The sequence below is a fragment of the Balaenoptera borealis genome (genome assembly GCF_965194805.1).
Source record: "Balaenoptera borealis genome assembly, chromosome: 19".
NCBI lineage: Eukaryota > Metazoa > Chordata > Mammalia > Artiodactyla > Balaenopteridae > Balaenoptera > Balaenoptera borealis.
Window position 1 is genome coordinate 61,639,264 of NC_138878.1, and position 13,786 is coordinate 61,653,049.

Here is a 13,786-nt window from a genome sequence, read left to right on the forward strand (position 1 = left end):
TTCTGGGTGACCCTCACACCCGGCAGTGGAGAGGCAGCCCCGGGGGCAGGAGGCAGGGTGGGACATGGGTAAGCCGTGAGGAGGAGGAGTTAGCTGCCGGAGAAGGAGACGCCCCCAAGTCAGAGGGGGGCATGTGAGATCCCGGGCGGGCGGCGTGATGGACAGGGTAACTAGTGCAGTACTCGCCGCACCGCTCCATTCAGCTGGAGCTCGCTGACTTCCTACTGCGTGTCTGACGCTCTGCTGAGGCCGCCGCACGAACACGCGCAGCAGCCCGTCCTTGTCAGGCGCACAGTCCAGAGAGCAAGAGCGCGACAAAAGAGTAGCAAGTCATTATGTTCTAGAGAAAGGTGGACGGTGACAGACGCTTTGGAGCAAAAGCAAGTAGGGAAGTAGTTTGGGGGTTGGGGGTCAGGGGGACATTTGGGCTGAGACCTGGAGGAGGTGAGGGCAAGATGCCCACGTGGGCATCGGGGCAGGAGGACCCAGGCACAGGGAGTGGCCAGTGCAAAGGCTGATTTTGCTGTCAGAGAAAACTCAGGAAGAAGGTTTAGGTCTCACTTTATATCCTCCCCCGCACCCCCACTAGAAGTTTCTTAAGCTAATGTTCCCTGGAGGGAAGCTTGCTTTCTCACTTTTGCTTTTAATAGTCTGAGCTGCCTGAGGCGATTATCACCCCTGAAGGGGCCTGGGGTGGGGGGTAGAAGCAGAGAGCAGAGAAGAAACAACTCCCCGAGTTGGGGAGGAGACTTTGGGGGGAAGGGGCAGTTCCTCAAGTATGGGGCACCTTTACCCTCACAGCGCCCCAGAGGCAGGACCTCCCAGGGCCACAGCTCTGAGGTGGGCTCAGCAGGGTGGGACCCACACCTCTGGGCTTCCAGAGACATCTTTCATCCCTGTCTCGGTGACGCAGAAATCACAGAGGCCCCAGGAGGCAGGGCGTGTCAAAGCCCCTGAGTAACTGCGCTTGGAGTGTGCAGCTGAGTATCCCTTTCTCAGGACATAGTGGAAAAATCCAGGATAGTAATTAGGAGCACAGATTCCTGAACCACACCGGTTTCAAACCCAGGCTCCACATCTTCCCTAGCTGCGTGACCCGAAGCAAGTTTCTTAACCTGTCTGTGTCATAGTTTCCTCTTCTGTTAAATTGGCATGAAAAAGTACCTTCCTCATGGGAGATCATGAGGACCAAATGAGTGAAGATAGGCCTACCGTCTAATATCTGAAACTCTGTGGACCAGACATGCTGCAGAACCGCTGTTTTGACACCATCACGGGTGCACAGGTTATATTATATATTATACAACGCCCCCGGCGGGGTCTGGGCAGCATACCATAATCAAACATTATTGTTTTTGCAAGCAGAACACGTGGGCGTTTGCTCCAAAATAAGTCAAGTCTATGAATAGCTGCACGTCTGTTCAGATTTTGTCCCCAAGTGAATTCAACTCAGGTTGGGGTTTGCCAGCAATCTTCATGAAAATGGTCAGTCAGGAATTGTGGACCAGGATATAAGCGCCGAAACCAGTGCCTGGCTTGAGTCGGGAAGCACAGAAGCACCAGCTTTGGTTCACTATTTCCTGTGGCTTTTCAGCTGTGTAGGCTCATGAGAGGCCAGGAGAGGGAGCTCTTGAGACCGGAGGACAGAGGTGGCAGCCAGACTGGCCACCTGATTTGCAGAGCCCAGTGCAAAATGAAAACCCGGGCTGCCTTGCTCTCGCTTATGGAGACTTTCTAGACGGCTAGAGCAGAGCAGGGACCCTGTGCAACTGCATGAGCTGCACAGCGTGGAGGTGACCCTGGGTGGGTACCTCTGTGCTGAGCTGGTTTCTCCTCCCCAGTAGCCCTGGCTCCAGTCCCTGCTCAGCTTGTCTGCTGGCTTTGAGACCGGCCTGGGGCTCTAGCTGAGCTGGGTGAGCTGACCAGAGGCGGAAGCTTGAGTCCTCCTCTGCGTAGGACCCCAGGCAGGACCTGAGCTGGACAGGCTGTGTGATTGGGACAGAGTTGTTACCAGCCCAGCGAGAAGAGGGGCTCAGGGGCAGATTAAGTTTGCTTTTTGGAAACTAAAGCAGCGAGCAAGGCATTTCTTGTACATCTCAGGGGAGAGAGCGTAATATATACTTCATGTGGTAAGAGTCAGCTGACCTCACTGGGAACCCACGTTGAATGTGAGACCTTTGAGGAGGGCCCAAGAGTGTTCAGATTTCCCACAGGGGTCAGATTAATAAAGTGAGGAGCCCTGGAATATAGGAGGAAGAGGAGGCGGAGAGTGGAGGTGAGGCCCACAGAGCCCTGACATTTAAGGGGGCCAGGGGAGGGAGAGATGGGGAGCCTGAGGGGGTGAGATGGAAGCCAGATGAGGAAGAGCGGGGGCCACACAATCTAGGGCTTCTGTCGGGGCCTTGGGGGTCTCCTGAGCTGCAGGCACTGGGACAGCCACAGGGAAACCACAGGTGCCTGGTCAGGGGAACAGAGGAGGGGAGAGGACACAGCGGGTCAGGACACACTGGAGACCCAGCGTGAAAAGACCGTTTCTGGGAGCCCAGGGGAGAGCTGGAGGAGAGAGGGACTGGAAAAGAAGCAACCCCTGAAGAAGGGATTCTCCACCCCATTACAAGGATGGGGAAACTGAGGTTCATGGAGCCCATTCAGAGGCAGGAGCTGGAGGGAGTCTGGGTAGGTTCAGAAGTGTAGGCTTCACAGAGCTAGCATGGCACGCCCACTGTGGTCAACAAGACAGACAGTAGTGAGTGTTGGCGAGGATGTGGAGAAATCAGAGCCCTCATACGCTGCTGGTGGGGGTGGAAGATGAGGCAGCTGCTCGGAAGCCAGTCTGCAGTTCCTGAAAGTGTTAAACACAGAGTTAGTTATCACATGACCCAGCGATTCCACTCCTAGGTAAATACCGGAGGGAAATGAAAACTTAGGTCCACACAGGGATTTGGACGTGCATGTTCATAGCAGCATTATTCATAATTCCCCAAAGTGGAAACAACCCAAATGTCTAGCAACTGATGAACTGATGAATAAAACGAGGCATATCCATGCCATGGAATATTAGTCGGCTGTAAAAAGAAATCAGTGACATACTAACACATGCTGCAACATGGATGAGCCTTGAAAATATGACACTGAATGAAAGAAGCCAGTCACAAAGAGCTACTTACTGTGTGATTCATTTATATGCAACGTGCAGAGTAGGTAAATCCACTGAGACAGAAACTAGATTAGTTGGAGGGAGGAGGCAGGGAGGAGGGGAAGATTGGGGATGGGGATGGCTAAGGGGTGCAGGGTTTCTTTTGGGGGTGATAAAACTTTTCTAAAATTAATTGTGATGGTTGCCCAACTCTGTGAATATACTATAAGCTGTTGTACACTTTAAATGGGAGAATTGTATGGTATTTGAATATTATCTCAATAAAGTGGTTACCAACAAGAAAGAAGAAGAAGAAGGGCTCATCAGAGACCTAAATATAAAAAAAGCTACATCTAGGCAGCTAGAGGTGGCAATGCAGAGAGAATGTTACAGAGGCAGGAGGTGGGAACTGGCGGACCCTTAAGTCCTGGTCCGGAAATGGCACGGTGTCACTTCTGCCATATGTGATTGGCCAAGGCAGTCACAGGCCCACCCAGAGTCAGGGGAAGAAGCGTCAAAGGCTCTGCAGCAGCTTGAATCCACCACATCCACTGACAGTAGCGGGAAGCACTTAGCGCTTCCCATGGCAGGGGCCCTTCCAGGCGCCCCTCATGCAGGGGCTATGGTTAACCCCATTTTATGGAGAAGACTGAGCCCTAGGGAGTTAACTGACATGCTCCGGGTTGGCCAGCAGGAGGCAGAGTCTGCACATGAACCTGGGCTTGTCTAGCCTCACAGTCTAGGCTCAGAACCTCTGTATATGCAGCCTTAATAGATTCGTGAGCTCCCAGGGATTCATGTAGTAAATACTCTAGAAGTCTTTACTTTCCAAGACTTACAGAGTGCCTCCTGTATGCTAGACACTGTTCTAAAAATGTTACAAATGAGGTAGTTCTGTTAGGTTGGACCATATGAAATGGCTGTTTGTGTAGGAAAAATATGGTTGAATATTGGCACTCTCAAATGGTTCAACTCAGTCATCGCTTTTTTTTTTTAATTTTAAAAATTATTTATTTATTTTATTTTTTTTGGCTGTGTTGGGTCTTCGTTTCTGTGCGAGGGCTTTCTCTAGTTGCGGCAAGCGGGGGCCACTCTTCATCGCGGTGCGCGTGTCTCTCACTGTCGCGGCCTCTCTTGTTGCGGAGCACAGGCTCCAGACGCGCAGGCTCAGTAGTTGGGGCTCATGGGCCTAGTTGCTCCGCGGCATGTGGGATCTTCCCAGACCAGGGCTCGAACCCGTGTCCCCTGCATCGGCAGGCAGATTCTCAACCACTGCGCCACCACGGAAGCCCAGTCATCGCTTTTTAATGGGCAAGGAAACTGCGATTCAGGAGTAACTTGACTACAGTCACACAGCTGGTAAGGGGTGGAGGTGGGATTTAAACCCAGGCCAGAGGGGTCCAGGGTCTGTGCTCTAAGACCTCCACGGTGGAGGCCGCTAGACATGCCTGGATGGGCTGAGTGAGCGAATGAACAAGTGGTTGGGGGTGGGGTGAGCGAATGAACTCCTGCCCCATCCCTCCTGAATTAAGTCGTCTCTCCTTCCCGCACCCACCATGAGATTCTGGGCTACTTGCCCTTCCTTGTCCACCATCTACTTCCTGTTTGTCATCTTTGCCGGGTCCACCATTTTCCACTGCCACCAGCGCCTGGCCCTGGTGCCCGCCCCCTGGGTCTACCCGGGCCGCGTGGTCCTGTTCCCCAGACACCTGCCCTGGGGGGGCATGTCCACCATCAACTCCAAAGGCCGCCTGGGGAACCAGATGGGGGAGTATGCCACCCTGTACGCCCTGGCCAAGATGAACGGGCGGCCGGCCTTCATCCCACCCCAGATGCACAGCACGCTGGCCCCCATCTTCAGAATCACCCTCCCCGTCCTGCACGACACCACGGCCAGCAGGATCCCCTGGCAGAACTACCCCCTGAACGACTGGATGGAGGAGCGGTACCGACACATCCCGGGCGAGTACGTGCGCCTCACCGGCTACCCCTGCTCTTGGACCTTCTACCACCACCTCCGCGCCGAGATCCTGCAGGAGTTCACCCTGCACGACCACGTGCGCGAGGAGGCCCAGAATTTCCTGCGGGATCTGCAGGCCAAGTGGGCCCGGCAGGCCACCTTCGTGGGGGTCCACGTGCGCCGGGGGGACTACGTCCGAGTCATGCCCAACGTGTGGAAGGGCGTGGTGGCCGACCGGGGCTACCTGCAGCAGGCCCTGGACTGGTTCCGGGCTCGCTACCGCAGCCCACTCTTCGTGGTCACCAGCGACGACACGGCCTGGTGCTGGCAGAGCTTCAAAGGCTCCCTCCGGGACGTGGTGTTTACCGGCAACGGCCTGCAGGGCTCGCCCGCCAGGGACTTTGCACTACTCACGCAGCGTAACCACGCCGTCATCACTGTGGGCACCTCTGGGATCTGGGCCGCCTGCCTCACGGGTGGGAACACCATCTACCTGGCCAGCTTCACCCTGCCCAACTCCCCCTTCCACACGGTCTTTAAGCCCCAGGCGGCCTTCCTGCCGAAGCGGGTCGGCACCGCAGCCAACCTGGGGCAGGCTAGAGAGAATGGCCCCTAGCCCCGCTCATGTCCCTGCCTCACCCTTGGGCCCAACGGCAGTGTGTGGGGTGCAGCGCGTGGGCTTTCACGCCTGAGTTTAAATCCGGGCTGCTCTGCTTCCCAGCTGGGTGACTTTGGATAAGTGACTTAACCTCTCTGTGCCTTAGTGTGCCACCTGAAAAAACGACCATAATGCAGCTCCTCGTGAGAATGCAACGAAATCGTGTGGTGTCTTGGAAACAGGGGGTAAGTGTTGACCACTAACATGTATGTGGTTGGCATGCCCTAGACATTTGGACTGCTTTGAAATGGAAACGTATTTTTGCCCTCTCCTTCTTTATAGATCCGGGAGCATGGAGTCCAGATACTTGGTACTTGCCTCCTTGGAGGGTTTGGCGATGAAACTCTTCCTGCCTTCGAGTAAAGGGGAGCTGGGTATTTTTGGCAGCTAAGAATTCAGGCTTTGGGTTGAATGGGGCCTTATCACGAAAGAATGTGAGGGAAAAGAGGGTTTGAGAGGCTGAATCTCGGGGAGATACCTTTGGCGGGGAGGGGGAGTCCCCAGAACTGAGGATGGGGCATGGGAGGGCCTCACAGTGATGGCGGGACTCAACACCGGGCCTTGGTCCACAGCAGCAAAGACGCCCAGAGCCCACATGTCATCGAAGCAGCAGGCTGACCACAGAGGGGCAGGGACCTCAGAGACCGTGCCATGGCCATGTCAGCAGTCACCTGTGTGGACAGGTGACCTGACACCTTGGCACTGTCCGTGCCCTCAGGACCTAATGCTGCTGTGAGAAACCCCAATATGGACAAAAGTTGGATTAAGTGATTACAATACTCGTTTTCTTGTGTTTGGTATATTTTAAAGTATGGAGATAACCAATACTTTTATTGACATACTACTCCTTTTTGGATATTAAAAAAATTAACATACAATTATTTATGTTCATTTAAAATTTACACCAAACATAGGTGCACTGGTTTAGAAAACATTTCAGTCACATCTCTTTCCTGTTTGAAAACCCTCTCCAAGTATCTTTATTTATTTGAATTTCCATTTCTTGGCATACTTGTGAGGTTGAACACCTTTCCTTTCACATATTAGTAATACTGTACCTCCCTAGAGCCATTTTGGGCCCCAGTTTACTTCTTAAGTCCTTGATGGTGTCATCATGGAGTGGGGTTAAGGGTAGGGGGCTGTTAAAGCAAGAGATTGGGACTTCCCTGGTGGTCCAGTGGTTAAGACTCCGTGCTCCCAATGCAGGGGGCCCGGGTTCGATCCCCAGTCAAGGAACTAGATCCCACATGCATGCCGCAACTAAGAGTTCACGTGCCACAACTAAAAGATCCTGCATGCCACAACGAAGATCCCTCACACAGCCACGAAGATCCTGTGTGCCACAACTAAGACCCGGAGCAGCCAAATAAAATAAATAAATATTAGAAAAATAAAATAAAATGAAAAAACAAAGAAACCAAGCAGGAGAAGGGTCTGGAGGGGAGGGGAGTTGGGGAGGGGGGTTCTGTATTAGCTGTCTATTGCTGTGAAACAAATTACCCCAAAACTTATTAGCTTAAAGCAACAACAGGAATTTATCATCGCTTAGCGTTTCTGTGGGTTAGGAATTCAGGAGTGGCTTAGCTGAGTGGTTCTGTTTGGGATATCCAGTGAGGTTGCTGTCAGGTGTCGGGTAAGGCCACAGTCATCTGAAAGCTTTACTAGGGCTGGGGATCCACTTCCATGGCTAGCAAATTATTGGTGGCTCTTGGCTCTTGGTCACATCCTCTTGATGTGGATCTCTTTGGGGCTGCTTGAGTGTCCTTACAGCATGGCGGCTGGATTCCTCCAGAGAGAGAAACCCAACAGACCAAGGTAGAAACTGCAATGCCCTTTACAACGAAGCCTTACCTTGTCACACAATGTCACTTCTGTCATATCCTGTCCATCACACAGAGCAGCTTGATTGAATGTGGGAGGGAACTACACAAGGGTATGATACCAGAAGGTGAGGATTATTTCAGGCCATATTGGAAGCTGCTGTATTAGTTTGCTAGAGCTGCTGTAGCAAAGTACCACAGATGGGGTGGCTTAAACCACAGACATTTATTATCTCATAGTTCTAGAGGCTTGAAGTTTGAGATCAAGGTGTCGGCAGGGCTGGTTCCTTCTGAGTGCTCTTAGGGGATGATCTGCTCCGAGCCTCTCTCCTTGGCTTGCAGATGACCACTTCTCTCTATGACTTTACATCCTGCCTCTGTACGTGTATGTGTCCAGAATTCCTCTTCTTGTAAGGACACCAGTCATAATGAATTAGGGCCCACCTAATGATCTCATTTTAATTTAATTACATCTGTAAACATCCTGTCTCCAAATACAATCACATTCTGAGGTTCTGGGGGTTAGGACTTCAACATAGGAATTTTTGTGGAGACACAGTTCAGCCCATAACAGCTCCCAGCCTCCATTCCCAGCCCTACCCCCTAGAGTCAGACGGGCTTTACTCCCTTTCCCTTTTTTCCTCCATTCTCTCAGGGCCAGCCCCTTCTCAGGATAACTTACCTTAGCCAGGATCTTTTCCCAAATTAACTCTTTGGGAGAGATTCAAGCCAGAAGGATAGAGGAAACTCAGACCTGACCCCTGGCTCTCTGTCGAGTGTAATAACGCCATCCGGGACTTCCCTGGCGGTCCAGTGGTTAAGACTCCATGCTTCCAATGCAGCGGGTGTGGGTTCGATCCCTGGTTGGGGAACTAAGATCCTACATGCCACGGAGCATGGCCAAAAAAAAAAAAAGAAAAAGTGTAACAACATCAGAGTATAGAAGTGGATGGCAACTGTATCTCACATTTCAATAAAATACTCATGTTCTAGGTCTCTTCCTGTTGCCCCTCCAAATCTCATCTCCAATGTTCTCCCCCTGTTCTGTGCCCTGGGAGGCTGTCTGATGTTATCTGCTGTGGCCCGAATATATGTGTCCCCCCCCCCCAAATTCATATGTTGAAGCCTTAATCTTCAATGTGTTGGTATTTGGAGGTGGGGCCTTTGGGAGGGATTAGGTTGTAATGGTGGGGCCTTCATAAATGGGATTGGTGCCCTTATAAGAGACATGAGAGAGATGTCTTCTCTCTGCCAAAGTTTTATTTTTATAAAGGCAAAAGTGCAAGTTGACCAGCCACCAAAATAAATTGCACTAATTCATTTAACACACATTTATTGATCTGCAAACCAGGAAGTGGGCTCTCACCAGGAGCTGAATCAGCAGGTCTTGGGCTTCTCAGCCTTCAGAACTGGGAGGAAGAAATTTCCGTTGTTTAAGCCACCCAGGCGGGGGGTATTTTTGTTATGGCAGCCCAAACTGAGCAACACAGTATCTGTGAGCTCCCCTGCCCTATGCCTTCCTGTTGGCTTGGGTCAGTGGGATCACAGTCCAGAAGTCAGAAGAGGAAGGAGAGTGAAGCTGGGGTATTTATTGTCCCAGGTCCATCCCGGCTGACCTAGAGGTGGTAACAGCTCCCCACAGTTGCTAGCCCCTGGGAGCTGTATTGTCTCTCATTGTTTTCCCTACACCCTACCCACATCTTGGTAAATTATCCTATTTAACTCCTCTCATGTCACCTCCTATGAGTGTCCCATCTCCTGCTGGGAGTCTGAGTGATGCCTCCAGGATTTTGGTACTACACACAGAAATTCCCACGTTGAATCTGAAATGCCCACGTTGCTCTGACGCTGAAACCACTAGCTGAATTTCTGGCCAGCTTAGTGGAATGAGGACTTGTTCTCAGTCAAAATCAAATTGACTCACAGAAAATAATGAAGAGAGGTGACATTTCTCACAGACCTGACTTGGCGGATGAAGATGAAATCTGTGGAGCTACCACAGCACCCACGGGTGGGAAGCTGGGCGCTAGTTTCTTGCACATCTTTTCTTGCACATCCTGGGGACCTTTAGGTGCTGGGGGAAGATTCAGAAGACCCGTGCTCACAGCCACCCTCTCTTGTTACCTCCCAGGAGGTCTCCACCCAGAAAGGGCCCTGCCGGTGGACAGAACAGGCACCAGCTGCCTCTGGGAGCTGAATGGGGTAGCTCGATATACTCTATTGAGCTCTGTTTAATCTAGAAGCTTGGGTGACCCAGCTCTGTTCCCTGTGTTTGAAGAGCCTTGGTGGACAAGGACGTTTACAACTTTTATTTTATCAGGGCCAAAGCAGGAACTGACCAGCTGCCAACAATAAATTACACTAATTCATTCAAGAAGTATTTACTAAGCTCCTTCCTGGATTTGCAAGCCCAAACCAGAAGGTAGCAAGCCCTTCGACACCTTGCCCCTGCTCCTCACCAGAGGGGATACAAGGACGCCCAGAAGTACAGGGACTACTTAGGGTCTCTGAAGACAGAGCTCTCATAGCCCAGCGCTCCAAAGAGCACCAGCACATCGTGTGTGTTTATTATGAGTTGAATTGTGAATTGTGTCCCCCTAAAAGAGATGTTGAAATCCTAATTCCCAGTACCTCAGGATGTGACATCTGGGAAAAGGGTCTTTACAGATGTAATTAGTTAAGATGAGGTCACACTGGAATAAGGTGTGCCCTACTGCAGCACGACAGGTGGCACACAGAACGCCCATGATGACCGAGGCAGAGATTGGTGTCGGGCCTCCAGGAAGGTGAGAGAGTAATTTCCTATTGTTTGAAGACACCCAGTTTGCGGTACGCGGTTATAGCAGCCCTACAAAACGAATACAGCGTTTAATGCATATTTACTGAATGGACTGAACAAGCTCCGAGTCAGTGCTCCTGGCTTAGCACACAAACAGGTTACAGCCAGCATGTGCACAGATGCCTTGGCCCAGGATCTGTGCTCCTGGTCAGAGCCTGGAACCCAGGGGCCATTAAGAGAACAATGGGGCTGAGTCAAACAGGGTGAGTCCTGGTTGAACCTGGGAAGCTGCCGGAAGCTATACAGATGTGGCACAGGAGTGACCTACAGCGACATCCTTGCTTTGGATTTATAAGTCCCTGAAACGCTCAGAGCCCATTAAGATCGCATGAGCGTTATCTTTCCAGAAGAGACTCAGGCTTGTCCAACTAGATGCCTGGACCCAAACCAACCCAGATGGGGCTGGGTCCCTTGGGTCGCCTCCATGTGTTTATTTGAGCCCAGCCAGAAATAGATGCCTGGATGGGACAACCCTCTTGGGCCGGGGAGGCTGGGTTTGCTGAATAAGGTTCATTTCACAGCTCAGCTAGAGCTCAGGAGATTCACAGTGTTATCTCCCACAAGCTCCAGATAAGGCCCCTTCCTCACGGCCACTGAAAGAAAAGCCTCCCCGTTCCCTTTTAAGCACCGCAGCCCTTGGCAACCACCAATCTGCTTTCTGTCTCTATGGACTTGCCTTTTTTGGACATTTCCTACAATATGTGGTTCTTTGGCCAGGCGTTGTTTTAACCCTCAGAGAGGTGAAGTCACTTGCCCAGGACCACAGCTACTGAGTGTGGGAAGCTGAAATCAGCAGCCCGTGGCCAGAGGGTGTGCACTTACCCACAGAGTCATGTGTCCTCTGAGTCATCGCGTGAAGTACATTCCATACAGGGCTGAGTGAATGGAGACCTTCCTCGCAGTGATTGCTTAACCGGGTGATGAAAATGTTCTAAAATGACAGTAGGGATGGGTGCAGAGCTCTGAATCCATTCCAATTTGGAAGTCACTGATCTCCAAGCTGCTCAAAACCATTGAGTTGTGTACTTTATTTATTTTTCTTCCAGTTTTATTGGGATATAATTGACATACAGCACTGTATAAATTGAAGACGTACACCAGAATGATTGGATTTACACACATCATGAAGTGATTGTCACAATAAGTTCAGTGAACATCCAACATCTCATAGAGATACAAAATTAAAGAAATAGAAAAAACAATTTCTTTTTCCTATGGTGAGAACTCGTAGAATTTACTCTCTTTGAACTGTATACTTTAAATGGGTGAATTTTATAGTATGCGAATTATAGCTCAGTAAAGCTGTTATTTAAAAAACCCAGCTCCTGGCACACACACCCATGTAGTGAGTATTAGCCATCATCACGCACAAAGCAAAAGGTGCTGGGAATTCCCTGGCAGTCCAGTGGTTAGCGCTCTGAGCGTCCACTGCAGGGGGCACGGGTTCAATCCCTGGTCGGGGAACTAAGATCCTGCGTGCCACGTGGTGTGGCCAAAAAAAAAAACAACAACAACAAAAACCCAAAGCAAAGGGTGCTGTTATGTGTGGGGTCTGGGGCACAGACCAGTGGATTTTCACTTTTACATGAGAATGTGTTGGTCGTGGTTCAAAGAAAAAACACAGCTTTAAGACTATCCAGGAAATTATAATCTAGGCTGGGTATTATGTGATATTCAGAGATTACTGTTAATATTTAGATCTAGTAACAGCATGGTGTTTGTTATGTATTTTAAAATAGTCTCATCAGTCGGGGGAGTACCATGAAATGTTTACAGATTGAATGAGGAAGGCTGGGTGAGGTACAGATGCCCAAGACTGGCAAAGCATTGAAAACAACGATGGGTATGTGAGTCTTTATTGTACTAGTCTGTCTACTTTTCTGCATGTTGTTAAATTTAAATTCCATAATACGGTTTTTAAAAATTTACCAAGGCTCCTTTTTTGTGCCAGGGGACCAGCTTAGGAGTGGGCCGGCCTCAGTCCCCACCCCGTAGGGCTCTCAGCCTGATGGCAGAGGCCACAGGTAACCTTGGTGAGAGAGGCTGGAAGGATGTTGGAAGTGGTCCTTTAGTTTCCGCTGAGTATCTCCTGCCCAGTGCAGAGCCCGTGGATGGCGGGGCGTCCAGGAAGCTTCCAGCGTTTCACCCTCAGCTCTGGACACCCATGCACCTTCCCTGTGGTCACAAGAGAGCATCCTGTCCACATACCAATATGCAGCCTTGGGCTCCAACTCCTTGGGCTCCACGTGCAACCTCCAACTCCACGGTTAATAAGCAAAACATGTCCTGGGCTCAGCTACCTAGAAACAAGTTTTACAGCTACATGCGTGTCTGGCAAAATGTTCAAAAGTCATGGGGTTGCGGGACAATCCTCCATCAGGAAACTTCTGGCATCCCAGGCCCTGGTTATGAAATGAGATAGTAGTATCTACAGGCCGACCTCGTTTTATCGTGCTTTTCTTTATTGCGCTTCAGCAGATACTGCGATTTTTACAAGTGTGGCAACTCTGCCTCCAGCAAGTCCATCAGCGCCATTTTTCCAATCGCATTTGCTCACTTCATGTCTCTGTGTCACATTTTGGTAGTTCGCGCCACATTTCAAACTTCTTCATTATTATTATATTTGTTATGGTGATCTGTGATCACTGATCTTTGATGTTATTATTACAAAAAGATTACAACTCGCTGAAGGCTCAGATGGTGGTTAACATCTTTTAGCGCTAAAGTTCTTTCTTTTTTAATATTTATTTATTTTATTTATTTATTTATTTTGGCTGCGCCAGGTCTTAGTTGCGGCACGCGGGATCTTTGTTGCGGCATGCGGGACCTTTTTTAGCTGCAGCATATGGACTTCTTAGTTGCGACATGTGGACTCTTAGTTGCGGCATGCATGCAAGATCTAGTTCCCTGACCACCGATCGAACCTGGGCCCCCTGCATTGGGAGCGTGGAATCTTGCCCACCGGACCACCAGGAAAGCGCCAGCACTAAAGTATTTTTAATTGAGCTATGCACATTTTTTAAGACATAATGCTATTGCACACTTAATAAATAGACTACATTATAGTGTAAACATGATTTTACATGCACTCGGAAACCAAAAAACTTGTGTGACTTGACTTATTGCAATATTCGCTTTACTGCAGTGGTCTCGAACCAAACCCTCCACATTTCCAAGGGGTGTCTGTATACATATGTACAGTCTCCACCTAAACACACGCTATAGATACATACATAGAGGCTGGTGGGTAGTTGCTGGCTTCCCTTACATTTCATGGCCATCAGTCCAGGACACGAAGTTCTGAAAATCCTTTCCTTCCTCCCTCCCTTCCTTCAACAAATATGTATAGAGCACCTACTATCTACCAAGAAAT

General features: G+C 50.2%; 1 protein-coding gene across 1 annotated transcript; it reads left to right on the forward strand.

The window, feature by feature from the left end:
- The first annotated feature begins 271 nt into the window (after window positions 1-271).
- On the forward strand, window positions 272-7,517 carry LOC309617056 (galactoside 2-alpha-L-fucosyltransferase SEC1-like). Its single transcript, XM_082368675.1, has one exon. The coding sequence runs from the start codon at window positions 4,693-4,695 to the stop codon at window positions 5,710-5,712; it is 1,020 nt and encodes a 339-aa protein (XP_082224801.1). The 5' UTR covers window positions 272-4,692; the 3' UTR covers window positions 5,713-7,517.
- The last annotated feature ends 6,269 nt before the right edge of the window (window positions 7,518-13,786 follow it).